A 15839-nucleotide genomic window follows, 5' to 3' on the forward strand; every position below is an offset into this window, starting at 1 on the left:
AGGGCCCCAGCTCAGCCACCGCCGCTCTGCAGGATGACCAGCGGACCATTTCCAAGGCTTGCGGGAAGGACGCGTCCATGAGGCTGGCGCACTGCCGCTCCTCCATGGAGGTGAGGTGGCAGGAGGGGGTCCCTCAGCCTCTCCCAGCCAGTGCACGCCCCCACCACCACCACTAAACGACGCTGCGGAACCGGTGGCGGGCAGAGCGGGCGCCCGATCCCAGGGGTTCCGCCCCTCCAGCCCCGCCGCGCGCGGGCTCCGCGGCCCCCTGCACACCCACGCGCGGGCCGTGCCCTCCCCGACCCAGGTGGCGCGGGAGAAGCTGCGAAAGTACGTCTTCGACCGCGTGAACGTGCACAACGTGCTGGTTCACCTGGTGCGGCGGCGGGGTCAGAAGCTGGAGTGCATGCAGCTGGAGCTGGCCAGCTTGAGGAGCCAACCGGACGCCACCAAGGAAGAGCTGCGCATGCTACAGGTGGCGGGCGGGGCGGGGCTTCGTGGGGTGGGCGGGGCCCTGGAAGGGGCGGGGCTAGATGAAAGACACCCAGGCGCGCGCCCCGCGCGCGCACACACGCACACACTCACACTCTCCGTCCCTCCCTCCCTGGAAGAAAGCGCATCCTCCGGGGTCCGACTCCAGGTGGGCATTCCGGTGGGCTGTCCCCAAGCACTGTGTGCCCTCGGGCCACCCCCAGGTCATCCGCCAGCTGGAGAACAACATTGAAAAGACCATGATCAAGATCACCACAAGTCAGAACATCCACCTGCTGTACGTGGACCTGCTGGATTATCTGAAGAAAGTGAGCCCCCTCTCCCCACACCCCAGCCCGGGAAGCCATCTGGCCGTGAGCACAGGAGTCTCAGGCCCCAGCCTAGGTGCAGTGCATCTCAGTGGGGACAGGAGCCTCCGGGGCAGGGCCACGCTCCCCGCCCCCCCGCAGGGGAGGGGCTGCAAGTCTCCTTCAGGCCAGTGTGCCCCAAGGACAGACCCCTGCTTTGGGCCCCAGCTGAGCAGGGGCACCATGTATCTGTATGCGGAAACTTGTTAGTTGCTTCTTCAAAAAGGCATATTATGGGATATATCAGAATTGCTTGGGTTTCTGCATGTATTTGATGGTTCAATGTTTTTGTTTTGCCCCATCCTTTCTCGCTTGCCTGGCCTCTAGGGCAAAAGATGGGTCCTGAGCCCTCAGAAAGTGCCCTAACATCATAGAGGGCAAGTCACCTCTGAGCAGGCCGGTAACCCCGTGCTTGCTGCCCACCTCTTCCAAGCCGCCCACCCTGCCCCCAGCAGATGAGGCCTGGAGGAGGCCCCCGGCGGCCATGAGTCCTGCTGGGAGGCAGGGCCTCTCCATGAGGAGGAGGAGGACCAGAAGACAGGAGGGCTGCGAGGTGCTGCGAGGAGCACTGTGGCAGGCGGGGCAGGGAGAGTGAGGAAGTTCTCCCAATTCCCTCATCCTGAGGCTGGCACAGGGGGAGCCCCGGAGGGCAGGTGACAGGTGCAAGTGTGGTTTGGGAGGAGGGTGGGATGGGTAGGCATTGCAGCTCCTTCCTCCTGGCTGGAGTCACAGCCCTCCAGGTTCGGCCCATAGCCCACAGAGCCAGGCCACCATGGTCCTCCTGCCTGTCCCTCTTGCCACAGCACCCTGTTCCTAGAGACCCAGACGGAGGCCCTGCCACCTTGCCTTCCTGGACCCGCCTCCTCACACCCCTTCCCCCTCCAGTTGTACTCCTGGGTCCAGCCCCCCTTCATCTGGGAGCATTCTGTCCCCCCAGGGGCATGCTCTTTTCAGAACATACACATTTTTTTAAATTAGGCTCCATGCCCATCATGGAGCCCAGCACAGGGCTTGAACTCACGACCCTGAGAAAAACACCTGAGCTGACATCAAGAGTGGGATGCTTAACCGAATGAGCCACCTAGGCACCCGCAGAACATATGCATTTTTCAAAAATAACTCCCATGGTCATCTGTATTTTTAAAAAAACTAGCAAAGATTCTACATTGTAGTTATTAACAGCAAAGTACTAACAGTCATATATATTGGATATTTATGAAGCTGGCTCTGAGCTTAATACCTCATTATACCTTCTGAATAGATTCTGACAGCTGCCTTCCGAAAGAACCATTATCAACAGATGGGGACACTCAGAGAGGTTAAGTGGCTTTCCCAAGTTCCCACAGCCAGCTGGTCAGGGCAGCCTTGGCCTTGAGCCCTGAGTCTCTGACCCCACATCTGTGTTTTGAGCCTCCCTGCTTCACTTCAGACAGCAGCAGGCTCCCTGGGTGGCAGTCACCTCTCACACAGTGGGACACCCCATCACTGTCCTCAGGGCTCGCACAGTCCGGGGTAAGGAGTTGGGGGCAGGGATGGTCCACTCTGGAAGGGCAGCATCTGGTTGGCCCGTAGCCCCTGGGCCATCAGTTTCTGCTCTTGCCCCTTCTTTTTTTAAGATTTATTTTAGAGAAAAAGCGCGCACAGGGGTTGGGGGAGTGCAGAGGAAGAAGAGAGAGAATCTTAAGCAGGCTCCACACCCAGCACAGAGCCCAACATGGGGCTCAATATCATGTCAGGACCTGAGCCAAAATCACAAGTTGGACGCTTAACCAAATGAGCCACCGGGCACCCCTGCCCTTGCCCCGTTCATTGTAGGAGCTGGTAGGATACCCCACAGAGCTGGACAAGCTGCAGAATCTGGTGGGCGACTACTGCTCAGAACTGTCAGACATGACAGTCATGTCCCAGGACGCCATGATGATTACAGATGAGGTCAAGGTGAGCTCAAGCCCCAGGGCTGGGGGTCCCTCAGGGCTCCCTCTCAGACCCGTCTGGCCCAGGGTCCATAGGAACACCCCAAACCCACACTGCCTGCAATCACTGGCTACCCCACGAGCCTGCCCTGCTCACACATGATGGCCCTGGACACAGAGGGTCCCACCAGACATGGAAGCCTGGAGGGAGACACAGGAGGGAATGTGCCTGGCCCAGGCAGGGGCCATCCCTTCACCCAGTCTGTGCCTGCAAGTCAGGCATGTGTCATCCTCACGAGGGGCCAGCGTACAAAGCCATCCAGTAGTCCATGAAGAAATGTCACACACTCATTGGCCCATGCTGCAGTGAGAGGAGTGGATGATGTGGGGCCCCCCTGGGGCACTTATCTGCTCAGGGAAGCGATGCTTGAGTGGGGCTCTGGAGGACGGAGGGGCCCGAACCCTGGAAGATGAAGGACAACAAAGGTCCTGGGGCATAACCAGGCCAAAGGAGGTGCAAGTGGCTGGAGCAGAGATGCACAGGAATGGAGCCTGTGAGCCAGTGGAGGAAGCAGGGTGGTTGGGGCTTAGGTCCTGGCCCCCCACCCAACCTGAAGCTCTGGGAGGAGACATAGGGGCAGTGGGATCAGATCTGCATTTCAAAAACAGGCATGCTCTGGCTGCAGAGACCCAAGGGAACCAGAGTCCAGACACTGGTCGCCTGGGACGGACCAGTGGTAGCACTGGGTACCTGAACATCAATGGGGCCCAGAAGTCTCTAAAGGTCACCCAAAGGGGTCTGACGCCGAGTCAGATGTGGACAAGGAGGGGGAGAGCAGCGTCCAGGAAGCATAGCCAGGCGCGGATGGATGATGGGTTTAGCCACCAAAGCAGGACACTGGGGAAGAGACCAGGTCTGGGGGAAGATGTCAGGTTCCTTTTTAGACACATGGAATCACTCCCCGTTGAGCCGGCCGAGGCAGCGGGGAGCCCAGGCTACAAAGAGACATGGGGTCCCCGAGCCCTGGCTGCAGCTGGGGTGGGCGACTCCAGCAGAGGAGGGGCAGGGGAAGGCGGCACCCCTCAGAGGCCCAGCGTGGGAGGAGGAGTCCAGAGAGGAGGGCGGAAAGCAGGAAGGATGGTGAAAGCCGGCAGGCAGGCGCAGTTTAGGAAGAAGGGCGCAGCCAAGAGCCTCCAATGCTATTCCCAAATCTAGAAGATGGGGACTGAAACTGAATGCTGCATTTAGCACCACGGGGGCCTCGGTGAGACATTACCGTGCCCCACCTCCTGCGTCCCCAGATGAACATGCGGCGAGGGGAGGCGACTTTCATCGAAGAACGCAGGGCTCGGGAGAACCGGCTCAACCAGCAGAAGAAGCTGATTGACAAGATCCACACGAAGGAGACCAACGAGAAGTATCGCCGGGTAAGTCCCTGCGGGAGCCCCATTGCAGCGCAAGGAACGTTGGGTGGCCCGCTCCCCAGCAGAGGGTGCTGCTCACTTCGTCCTCCCTTTCCTACCAGGGCCGGCGGGACTTGGACTTCCCCTCCAACCTGATGGGTACAGAAACTGTGAAAGGTGAGCACTCAGCTCTCTGCCGCCCCCAGCCAGGGTCCAGGAGGCCAGCACGGCACAGGCCACCCAGTCAGGTCTCTGTGAGGCCAGGTGCAACCTGCAGGGGCCAGGGTGAGGGAGACACCTGCCCCTCCCCAGCTCTACCTGCAGAGGCTCAGTGCCAACAGCCACAGCCCACATCCTTGGACTCGCTGCCGAGTGTGGCCAAGCCCCCAGCTTCTCCGCTGTTCCCTGTCACCCCAGGGCTGGATCACCCAGTGATTCCTCAGAAGAGTTAAGTCCGGCCCCCTAGACCCTTGGGCTGCCTCTGAGAAGGGCCACAAAGGCCCCATGCCGGGCTGCTTCTGGATGGAGCTGCCCTGGGGCATCCCGGACAGGCCAGGTAAAAGTGCAGGTAGCTCTGATGGGTAGTTGCCCAGTTCTCTGGTAGTCTCCCCTGATGCCTGGGCAGGCACAGAGGTGTCTGGTGGCCTCGAGCAGAGCTCCCACGCCGTCCCTGCATGCTGGCCCCCTTCCCCTCTGCTCTGCCCAGTGAGGAAAAGAGAGACCTCCAAGGCGGACATCGAATACCAGACAGATGTGACTGCTTTGGTGGAGAAAGTGAAGACAGCTGTGCGGTGCTCCCACCTCTGGGTACTGCTCCCTGGCTCTCCTAGGGGTGGGGGAAGGCAGGGAGCCCCTTCCCCAGCCCAAGGCCCGGCTGAGCCTGCTGAATGAAGGGACACAGAGCTGCAGCCCCCACGGCTGAAAGTAGAAAGCACTCTAGCATATCCAAGTCACATTCCAGGGGCTGCACGAGCCTGCTGGGATTCGAGGACCCAAGTGCTGAGACTGCCACCTACAACTCTGTCCCTTCCCAAACCCCTAAGACCACAATGAGAGGCCGCCTCTGCCTGGCCCTTGTGTTTAATCCGATCTGGGTTTATTATTAGTAAGCCTTAGCTCCCATCCTCAGCCCTGACATAAGCTTGTCCATCCTCGGACAAGTGGCTCAAAGTGAGGCAGTCTTTCAGGGGTGGTCTCCTCGTCTCTGCCTTGGGCTGTCTGCCCTCTCTGCTTGTCGTGTGGGTCACATGCACTGACTCACCTAAAGTGCTTCGCCCAGTGCCTGGCCACAGTCAGCATCATTCCTGACCATGGGGAGGGACCCAGAAGAAACCAGTTCTGCTTCTCCCCACACTGGCCCCACCAGGACATCGCTGGCCGGTTCCTGGCTCAGAGGAACACCGAGGAGAACCTGGAGCTGCAGATGGAGGACTGCGAGGAGCGGCGGGCGAAGCTGGAGGCTTTGATGAAGAAGCTGGAAATGGAGGAGGCAATGCTCAAGTTCCGTGAGACGCCCAGCTCCGTTAGGTACCCTCCAGGCCTCTGCCTTCCACAGGGGCCCCCCCGACTGATCCTCATGAACAGCCCATGTGGGCTGGGGCCCAGCTCGAGCTGAGAGTGTCCACTGCCAACAAGCTTGTGGGTACCTGGCAGGTGGGGTGGAGGGGCCCAGTCAAGGGGTGCCGCATGCTCACACCTGAGCTATCTGAACTCTGGAGCTCCTTAATTTAGCACAGCACTCAGCTCAGGGCTCAGGCTGCCTTGGCCCGGAATCTGTGCCACCATCCTCCCCAACAGCTTCAAGTCCGTGGAGAAGAGAATGAAGGACATGCTGAGAGAGGAGGAAGACAGACTGCAGCTGGCCTACTCCAGCATGACCAAGAGCCAGAAACTGCTGTTGACCATCCAGATAGGCATTGACAACCTCTTCATCCGGCTGATTGGCATTGCCCTGCCCACAGCCCAGGTAGCAGATGCGGTGGGGGGGAGCCGCCTGCACAGAGTCCCTGGGAGAAGCCAGAGGAGAGACGGGATCCTTGTCCCGGCCTACAGAAAGAAGTGGCGCTCTCTGACAGCCTCGACGTGTTTGGCAAGCTGGCGTACTGCGAAGCAAAGCTCCTGTACCTGGCTGACAGAGTGCAGATGCTGTCCAGCAGCGAGGAGGTAGTTGGAGGCTGGGCGTGCCCACGCATCCCACGTTCCCTTGGACTGACAGTCCCCTGTGCCCTGCAGGTGGACACAAAGGTGAGGGATACCCTGGAGACCTCGACTCTGAAGGAGAAGCAGAACACCAGGATCAGCTTTGAGGACCCGGAGGAGGATATGATAGGTACAGGCTTGGGGCTGGGGGCCAGGCCACACAGCCACAGGGAGGAGAGGAGTGGCAGATGGCTCCGTCTGACCAGGACAGCCTGGAGGCACAGGGGCACTACAGGGACAAAGAGGGTGCATCCCCCGTTCCCATGGGATTTTAATTCAGGGAGGTGACTTAGTGAGGACACGGAGAGGCTAATGCCATCGGAAGGAGAATTTGTTACATTTCCTGACATATGGGAGCATCACTGCCTTCGAGGAGTCAGAGAGGAGCGAGGGAATGGCCTAGGCCTTTCTTGGGGTTTCTGTAGGAAAGGGGGGGTGGAGGACAGGGCAAACAGCTTCAGATGGGGTTTTTGAACAATTCTGGTGGGCTTGGGGTGTAGGGCTGTTCCCAGTTGCCTGGTGCCTGGCCCTGGGTTGATTTAGGCGGGGGAATATTGGCTTGGTGTGAGGGTTTGATAAAGCAGGGGGTCGCGGGCGTGGGCTCTGGACGGGTTGGTGTGCAAGAGAGACGGCTCCCAGCGGCCAGCCTTCTGCCCCCTCTAAGAACTGGCTAGCCCTGCGAGTGGCAGCCTCTCCCCGAGCGTGTAAGACCCCAAATGCCAGGGCACCAGGAATAGAGAAAATAAGAAAAAGTAGCTAGTACCTGGCCCTGGGATGAATGCAGGCCAGCAGACAGAGCGGAGTGGAAGCAAGCTCGCTGGAGCAGAGGGGCCGCAGGGCGCGGCTCCCCTCCTCCTCGCGCTCCTTTCTAGAAACCTTCCAGTTCGCAGACGTGGACCACAGCTACGTCCCCTCGCGGGCCGAGATCAAGCGGCAGGCCCAGCGGCTGATCGAGGGGAGGCTCAAGGTGGCCAAGAAGAAGAAAAAGTAACCCCGAGGAGGAGGAGCCCCTGCCCCGCCCCCAGCCCCCTAGCCGGCGCTTTGTTAAACAAATAAACATTTGTCCAGGACTGCTGGGACACCGGGGGGACGGGAGTCTCCGACACGAACCCGGGGGACCGCGGAAGTGGGGGATCACGTGGGGAAGCCGGCGGGAAAGTGGGCCATTGGGTGTGGGTCCGGGATTGAGGGGTGGGCGGGAGGGGTCAGGCCCGCTCCGGAAGCCCGGGGACGCTCCGAAGGCCCCGCGGCCGACGTGGCTCCGCGCCCACCTCCGCCCGCGCCACCCCGCGCATGCGCACGCTCCGGCGCCGCCGCGCGGCCAGGGCCCTCGCGGCGCCCCTTAGCGCCGAGCCCGCGCCCATGCGCGTCCCGCCGCGCATGCGCGCACCCCCTTGGCCCTCGCGGCACCCCGTAGCCGTGCGCCTCGTCGAGCCGGCGCCAAGATGGCGGCTCTGACAGGCGGAGGGTGTCCGCGCCGGGGGTCGCGGGGGCCGGAGCGGAGCCGCCGCGGCTGAGCCCCGGAGCCGCCCCCGAGGCAGGCACCCGGCCGCCGGGACCCAGGACATGCTGCGACCCGCGCCGGGCCGCCGCCGCCGCCGCCGCCGCTGAGCTCGCGGGCCGCGCCGGGCTCGAACGTGGGAGCGGGAAGATGTTTTCCGCGCTCAAGAAGCTGGTGGGGTCGGAGCAGGCTCCGGGCCGCGACAAGAATATCCCCGCCGGGCTGCAGTCCATGAACCAGGCGCTGCAGAGGCGCTTCGCCAAAGGGGTGCAGTACAACAGTGAGTGCAGGCCGGGCGCGCAGGGCTCCTCCGGGGGGCGTGGGAAGTGGGGTCCGAGGGCGCTGCCCCGCGGGCCGCGGCGACTGGGACGTGGCAGAGACCAGGGCGCGTCGCGGCCCCAGGGCCTTGCGGTTTGCGGGTGGATGTGGCAGGTCCTGTGCGTCTCTGTTGAAGGTATGCTGAGCCCTTACCTGTGGCAGCTACTCTAGGGGCGTTCACTCGGGGTCGGGAGTTGATGCCGGACCGGAGACGAGGTCCTGGAGGACCCCACGGCCGGAGGGTGGGCGACTCGGCCCATGCGTCTCCCTCTGACCGGAGGGTCCTCCCCGAGGAATTCCGGCACGTGTAGAAATCTGTGCGCTTAGGTCGCACGGTACAATTAGTCCAGGCGTTTCCTGGTGCATTCTGCGGTGCCGATTGGCCCGATGACCTCGTCCAAGAGCGGTTCTTACATAACGTGGGGATAGCTCTGTGGTCTGTGACGCTTGAAGGGGCGGTGGGGCTCCCGGTCACTGAACCACGTGACCACCCGCCCAGGAGCTGTGAGGTCCAGCTGGCCCGGTGGTTGGAGCGTTGGGGTTTTTCCCTATAGACTTTGTATTCAGTTCAAAGGGAATATCATCTACGCCACATATTCCTGCCCCGCCCCCTCCTTTTTGTAAGAAGCATTTGTAAGGGGTATATCTGGGAAAAGCCCCAGAAGGCACAAAGACTCTTACTTATCGTAGGAGACTTCTTTTCCCCGGAGGGAAGGAGGAGTTATTTTCAGATGCCCCGAGATCCCAGGACGTTTCCAGGCCTGTTATGAATTATGTAAATTGTATAGCTCCTGAACGCTAACTGTTCTCTTGACCTCTTTTAAGTTCTTCCATCTTGCTGTCCCTTTCCTAGCACTATTTAAAAGCTTTTTATGTTGTTCTCTGCTTTTAAATTGTCCCTTTTCAAGTATTTTCATATGTTGCCACAAGATTTTGGACTTCTCCCTACCCCTCCGTTTGCTACTTTAAGGGGAGCTTTCTGGTCTCTATGGTGACCTATTTAGACAGCAATGCACAATATACTAAGAAACTTAATTGGAAAGATCTCTGTGCAGGTTTAAAAGAGTGGTTGTTTTAGTTGTATTCAACTCACAACTTTGTATCTGTTTCTCTCGCATTCAGAGAAGAGAATGTTAAGTCACAATACTCATTTGCACAAATCTATAGGATCTACATTTGGATTCCCTCATTTACTTTTATCACTTACGGTATTATTTTAAACTTAATCCTAGTCTTGTGGAAATCAGAGCTGGAAACTGTAAATTTTTCACCTTCTGAAAAGAAATTCCTGAGAGGCACATTGCCTAGCCTTGGGTGGTTAAAGAACTTGGGGGGGGGGGGGGCGCTCAGTAGAATTGTTCCAGAGAAGTAAACCCACCCTCAGGTAGTTGGGGGACAGGTTATGATTCCCTAGGACTGCAGGAAAGGGGGTGAGATGGAGAGAAATTGCATTTAGAGGGAGTTTGTCTCTGTAGTTGAACAATATGCAACTTGGAACCTTTCTGATTTCCTTTATTTTCCAAAATATCTTACATAGGGGAAACAACCCAGCAATCTGATGACTATACACTCAGAATTTTTAATGGCAAGAGTTGATGATGTCCAAGTGTAGATGTTGTTTCTTACAGAACCTTGTCCTCTTGGGGCAGACAAGTCATTTCCTTTTAAGTTGCTCTGATAATGAGAAGTGGCTCAGGTCACATGCAAGAGCCCCAGCATACACATCAAATTTAGAATCAAAACCCGAATGAGACATCGGACCATAATTATAGTTTGAAAGTTATTTACATTCAAAGTGGAAGAAAGAATGTTACTGGACTTGGTCTGTCCTTTCTACCATCACTGGACTCAATTTCTTAGCCCTGTTTGGTGAAGAAGCCTTAACTGGGACAACTTTCCAAGTGAGGAAACACCAGTCCTAATGGAACTTGTCAGGAGTGCCCTTGCTCAGGCCTGCATTCCTCACAAAGGATGCCTCCAGACACTGAAACAGCCAGAGTCCTGGCCAGGTGGATCTCAGTGCTAGAATTTAAAAATGAACTTAAGCACTCCTTCACTAACAAACCTTTTGAAAGGTTGATTTCAGAATAAGAGAGCTTTTCCAGGGTAAGAAGGAAATAGCTTTAAGATTATATCAAGATTCCATGAACAGACAAGTCATGTTTGAAAAAGAACCAAAGAGAACCTCTAGAAATGAAAAACATGATCGTGAAAATTAAAAAGTCAACAAACAGGTGAATCAGCATAATAACCAGACTAAAGAGAGAATTGGTGCCGGAAGAGAGATGTGCAGCCCAGAAATGAAGCAGATTCCAACACATGCCTGATAGGACTTTGAGACAGAATGGCGAGAACGGGGAAGAAGCGGTATTGGAGGGAATGAAGACTGAGGATTTTCCAGAATTCATAAAATACATGAAACTCCCAAGAAGTCCAAGTCCAGAGTTTTAAAAACATAGCCAGACACATCATTAGAAATTTTCAGAACATCAGGGCACCTGGGTGACTCAGTCAGTTAAGCGTCTGACTCGTGATTTCGGCTCAGGTCATGAGATTGAGCCCCATGCCAGGCCCCGTGGCTCAGCTTGAGATTCTCTCACCCTCCCTCTGCACTGTCCCCCCTCCCCCCACCCCACTTGTGTGCATGATCTCTCTAAAAGAAAGGAACGAAGGAACAAACAAACTGCGTTCAGAGAGCCAAGCATCACTCTGGCTGAAATGTCGTGGAAGGCGAGGGTGCTCAGCTTGCTTCCTGCACTTGGTAAACTCTGGTGCCAGACAGAGGAGGAAAACACAAGAAGCAGGGTAACCATCCAGTCCTGTCCGTGAGCACAGATCTAATAACCTAGTGAGAGGTCAGGAAATGAGCACTAGAAAATCATCAGAATATTAATAACAAATCATTGCATTGAGACCAAGTACGACTACCCCAGGAATGCAAGGATTAACAGAAAATATATATTCTATGCTCTACCGTGGATTAAAGGAGAAAAAGCATTATAATCTCAATAAGTGCAAGATAAAATTCTTGATAAAATTCAACACCCATTCATGATTTACAGAAAATAAAAAGAAAACCCACTTCTTTTTTTCTTTTAAGATTTTAAAGTATCTCCACACCCAACATGGGGCTTGAACCCACAGCTCTGAAATCAAGAGTCACACGCTCCACTGACAGAGCCAGCCAGGCGCCCAGGGAAAACCCACTTCTTAGTAAACTAGGAACAGAGGGAACCTCTTTTACCTGTTTCTACCAAAAGGAGGGTATCTACCAAAACCTGTATCTGTATGTACTAATGAGACAGAGGAAGTGTTTCTTTTAAAATCCGGACCAAGGCAAGGACTCCCCACTTTCATTAAGCTTTTCCATTGGTTTATGGAATTACTCCCAGCACAAGGAAAAATAAATTAGAAGGGGAGGGGCAGATATATGCTCTTCTTCAGGGAAAAAATTAACATAAAAAATTAAAAATAAGAGCTTTCCCTTTGTCAGGATGCTGTTAGCTGTAGGAAGCTGACTACTCACAGCATCTTTACCATAGTGCCCAGCCTCTGTTTCTAGCGGTACAATAGAGCTGGTAACCTGAGCAGCCCTTCCCCTAAACCTGAACAGCCCTTCCCCTAAAAACCATTTTAAACACTTGAATAAAACATTTAGAAAAACATCAACACATCACTCAGTTCTTGAACTTAAATAAAGATTGTACAGCTGTTCATTGCTCTTTTCTCAAAAGCAAAGCAAGTGGATATTGGGAGGGAAGCCAGCTCTGCAGCTGCCCTCTCCCTGAGGGCGTCTGCCTGACCCTAGCTATGTGATCGTTGGGTTGGGGCAGGAAGAAAAACTGAACCCGTTCTAGGAATCCCTGCGCAAAGCCCAAGTGGGTGACCTCCACGTGAGTTTTCCTTAAAAACATCAGTGTGGTCCCAAAAATCTCAAGTGGAGAATTTACATAAGGTCTTCCCAGGCTGTTAGTGTTCCACACGACGGCAGAAATGTTCCAGGGGCCTTCTGATGAATGTGGCTTCAGCCCAGACCTCAAAGGGGCCCTGTGGAGAAAGTTCCACGAAACGACAAGCTGCTGGTAGAAGATCAGGAAACACTCAGTAAACGAAGCACCCAGGATCCTGCAGATATAGCAAACATCAGACCCTGGCCTCTGAAGACGTCAGGTTTCACAGAACATAAAGTCGGTACATAGTCAATAATAACGTAACAAGTCTGGTGGCAGTTGGTAGTGGCCCTTAGGGTGGTGAACATCTTACGATGTGTATAAATCTCAAATTAGTGTGTTGTATGCCTGAAACTAGCATATCATATGTCAACTCTACTTCAGTGAAAAATAAAGTCAGTATGTATAATATGTTCACAGAAATAAAAGAGGTTTGAAAATATAAGCAGGAATTTAAAGACTATACAAAAAGGACAAGTAGATTTGAAAAGGAACCTGCCTCCGGAAAGCTAAGCTAAGAAAAGGTAAGAAACTGCAACCATGAAATAAGAACATAACACTATAACAAGTAATATCCAGAGAGTAAAAAGATAGTGCAGTTCCTGGCCTGTTCTCAGGATGGCCTGGGGACTGGTGCTCTGGATTTGTCCTGCCCTCAGTCTGGCCAGGGGTCTTCTGGGGACAGGAGCCTGCCACCCCCTGGGGGTAAGCTGCACATGGTCTGTCCCGCTCATCCTCACTGAACGAGGGACAGAGGCCCCAGTGTCGGGGGACTCCCCTAAACTGGCATGCTTCCTGCAGGATGTTCAGGTTCATGACAGGGACCCAGGACATCCCCAGAGCTGAGCTTACAGCACAGACATGCCCTGACCTTTCTCCCAGGTTCTCCTAGGTGTTTGGCTTCTGGCTGGAATCGAGTCTAGATTGCCCAGACCTTGAGGGCAGTGGCTTGTTGTGTCTTATCTGGTGACATGATAAAGTAGGTGATGTTTCGAGTGAAGAACAACTAGCATGTCCCAAAGACTAAAGCTGGGCCTGGGGGAGCATGGGATGGGATGAGGAGGTTGATGTGGTGACCTGGTTTCACAGGACAAGTAGTGAGTGTTCAAGAGCACAGGGGCTCTGGAGCACTTGGGGGTGCAAGGAGGGAAAAACCAGATGGCCACGGGGGCCAGACCAGGACTCTAGGGCAGCTCCTCGGTGTCCTCACCCAGCCCCAGGGCATGAAGCACCGTCCCCTGTCCACAGGGCTACTCCAGGCACCTGCCCTGGGTCCAGGAGCAGGGCAGTTCCCTCCCACAGGCTGCCCATCCACACATCTTCTCAAGCCAGAACCTTCCCAGGGGTCCAGTCCATCACCATGGCCGTCAGCTTTGCTCCCATTCTCACCCCTGCCCCTCTGGCTCTGTGTGGCGTTTCTGACCGCTCTTCTTCATCTTTCTAGAACAAACCAGACCATAGCACTCTTACACTGAATGCGGCAGGAGCCCGTCTTCCTGCACAGTGCTGCAGGATTTGGCCCCTGCCTGCCCAGAGTCCACACACTCGACTGCCTGTGGGCTTGGTCACCACCACGTGTGCGCACCCAGCTCCCAGCCTGCTCCGTAAATACGTGTGCAGCAAGTAAAACAATCCTGGCTTTGTGCTTTCACCCCACCTGTGTGGCCTTGAAAACGGTGGCACTCTGCAAAATTGTGTGCTAAAAATGCCAGGGCTCTGAAAAAGTAGGTTAAGAGCAAGTTACGGAAATCTAGGCAGCTGCCTAAGGAGAATGTCAGCCGCCCCCCGACCCCTCCTGCAGCCTGACCCTGGCCCTGTGAGTCAGGGATCCCCAGGACGTCCAGCTCCAGGGGAGACCACTTTCTTGCAGGTGCAAAGTCTGAGCGGGCTATGACTCCGTCGGCCTGGGGGGAAATGCCTTCGGGGCCCTCCTCTGTGGAACAGGGCGGGAGAGCCGAGGGCCAGGCTGGGGCCATGGCCCCTCGGGGATCTCCCAGCAGCCCAGCCCCAGCGCTCGGCTCTTCCCTGTTTGCCAGCCACATAGGCCACGCTGTGTGTGGAAGCAAATGTGTGTGGCGTGTGGACTCTGTCGATGGCGTTCGAGTTTGCCGCTGGTTTGATTTGGTCCCCTGCTCTGTCCTCTTCCCCCCAGTGAAGATAGTGATCCGAGGGGACAGGAACACGGGCAAGACTGCGCTGTGGCACCGACTCCAGGGCAAGAAGTTTGTGGAGGAGTACATCCCCACGCAGGCGATCCAGGTCACCAGCATCCACTGGAACTACAAAAGTGAGGGCAGGGGGCGGGCCAGGGGACGGGGCGGGCCGGAGGCGAGGGCAGAGCGCCGGCACGGTGCCCCTTGCGGGCTGGGGGCTTTGATGGGTCCTCCCTAGGGCTGGCTCCTCAGAGGCCCTTCCCCGGCGTCCCCAGCCATGGCGTCATCATGGAAGCCCTGTAGACGGGAGGAGCCTCCTTGAGCAGAGGCGCGATCATGGGGGCACTCACTAGAGCTGCTCCGGCGTGGCCCTGAAGCCCTCCTGGCCACGGGCACGGCTGCAGAGAAACCGATGAGGCAGTGGTGGGGGCTCCGCATGGGGAGCCCGCTCTCAATTCTAGGGACCCCCAAAGGGCAAAAAGTTCCAGGTTAACACGGGCGACATCTGGGGGAGCCGGTAGCTGGTGCTCCCACTGCACCAGCACTGGGCGCACATGTGTTCCACCAGCAGGAGGGACCCCTCAGTCCCTTTGAGCCCCAGTGCTTTCCCTCTGCAAGGCTGCCTGATGGACAGAACATGCCTCGCCTTGCGGCCCCACGGGCAGCAGACAGTTGCTTTGCATGTTCAGAAACCAGGAAAGTAAAAGTCCTTTGAACCATTTCAAACATTCCTTTTTACTGACAAAAAAACATAGTTGTGAACAGGACACGTGGGGCCTGTAGAAGTTGTGACTCCCACCGAGTGACGGCCTAGCCCCATCCCAGGACAGCTGCACGGCCTGGCATCACCCCAGCTCACCAGCTGGGCTGACAGAGCCTTAGGGCCACAGCCCCGGCACTCCTTCCCGGTTGGGGTGAAGCTGGTAGTGGCAGCCTGCTCTTGTGCCCCTCAGCTTGGGGGCAGGTGCACAGCAGTGCCCCACCTGTCCCTCTCCCTTAGGAATCGTGGGGATGGAGGGGTGAGCCCACTGTCCTTGCACTTGGGCCGACCCCCAAGAGACATGGCACGGAACCTGGGCCCAGACGGGCCATTCACAGGGTCCGCTCCCTGGGTCCTGACACCCATCCCAGGCAGAGAACCGCCAAAGGGGCTAAGAGTCTCCCCTCTGTGGAGAACGAGCAGAGCACGGGAAGACAAGTAGTTCTGAGAAAGCCTGGTGGCGAGCCATCCCCACGGCCTGTGCGAGCGCCCACCTCCCAGCAGGGCCCTGTGCCAGGTCAGCTCCACCAAAAGCTTCAGTAGAAGCTCGATGTTGAGCAGCCGGCTGGAGAGGGCCAACGTCCATGGAACAAAGTAGAGGCTGGTCGCTGGATAAGAGTCAGGCCAGAGCATGGTCAGGCCCATTGAGGCCTGCCCCAGCACCCAAAGCCTGCTCTCCGGGTGCACCTGCACCCAGAGTCTGCTCCCCAGGTGCACCTGCAGAGGGGACCCTAACTATGTGGCCCTGGCCGGGGACGAGCCCACCCCAGGGACATCTGCAGGAAATGGGGAGCATGTCAGC

The 15839-nt window shown here is 56.5% G+C and overlaps 3 protein-coding genes across 12 annotated transcripts in view; 2 read left to right on the forward strand and 1 right to left on the reverse strand.

Annotated features, from left to right (window-relative positions):
- Positions 1 to 7359, forward strand: part of CCDC183 (coiled-coil domain containing 183) — a 9225-nt gene extending 1866 nt beyond the window's left edge. The window contains exons 3-14 of one of the 2 annotated variants that reach the window (XM_045883544.3): positions 33 to 110; positions 308 to 475; positions 696 to 800; positions 2655 to 2777; positions 4055 to 4180; positions 4279 to 4333; positions 4863 to 4963; positions 5523 to 5683; positions 5954 to 6122; positions 6209 to 6319; positions 6389 to 6485; positions 7228 to 7359. In XM_045883544.3, coding sequence (XP_045739500.1) covers positions 33 to 110; positions 308 to 475; positions 696 to 800; positions 2655 to 2777; positions 4055 to 4180; positions 4279 to 4333; positions 4863 to 4963; positions 5523 to 5683; positions 5954 to 6122; positions 6209 to 6319; positions 6389 to 6485; positions 7228 to 7346 — 1413 coding nt within the window. In that variant the 3' untranslated portion in view covers positions 7347 to 7359. Of the gene's footprint in view, positions 1 to 32; positions 476 to 611; positions 801 to 2654; positions 2778 to 4054; positions 4181 to 4278; positions 4334 to 4862; positions 4964 to 5522; positions 5684 to 5953; positions 6123 to 6208; positions 7125 to 7227 lie in introns of those variants that run through there. The other variant, XM_064579111.1, reaches the window with a different exon arrangement.
- Positions 1 to 8629, reverse strand: part of LCN15 (lipocalin 15) — a 22200-nt gene extending 13571 nt beyond the window's left edge. For 2 of the 6 annotated variants that reach the window (XR_010407602.1, XR_010407600.1), the window contains exons 1-3: positions 7119 to 7260; positions 6281 to 6427; positions 5418 to 5630 (exon numbers count right to left, since the gene is read on the reverse strand). The gene's annotated coding sequence lies outside the window, so the exon portion shown is untranslated. Of the gene's footprint in view, positions 1 to 585; positions 708 to 2774; positions 3216 to 4029; positions 4309 to 5417; positions 5631 to 6280; positions 6428 to 7118; positions 7261 to 8327 lie in introns of those variants that run through there. The other 4 variants (XR_010407604.1, XR_010407601.1, XR_010407599.1 and 1 more) reach the window with 4 other exon arrangements.
- RABL6 (RAB, member RAS oncogene family like 6) overlaps positions 7764 to 15839 on the forward strand; it is a 21251-nt gene continuing 13175 nt past the window's right edge. Inside the window, exons 1-2 of one of the 4 annotated variants that reach the window (XM_064579088.1) lie at positions 7764 to 8136; positions 14277 to 14411. In XM_064579088.1, the coding sequence (XP_064435158.1) occupies positions 8007 to 8136; positions 14277 to 14411 (265 nt within the window). In that variant the 5' untranslated portion in view covers positions 7764 to 8006. Of the gene's footprint in view, positions 8137 to 14276; positions 14412 to 15839 lie in introns of those variants that run through there. The other 3 variants (XM_045883541.3, XM_045883542.3, XM_054509508.2) reach the window with 3 other exon arrangements.

This window comes from Mirounga angustirostris, unplaced genomic scaffold, assembly GCF_029215605.1.
Source record: "Mirounga angustirostris isolate CCGP_5_RB_7025 unplaced genomic scaffold, mMirAng1.0.hap1 SCAF_15, whole genome shotgun sequence".
Classification (NCBI taxonomy): domain Eukaryota; kingdom Metazoa; phylum Chordata; class Mammalia; order Carnivora; family Phocidae; genus Mirounga; species Mirounga angustirostris.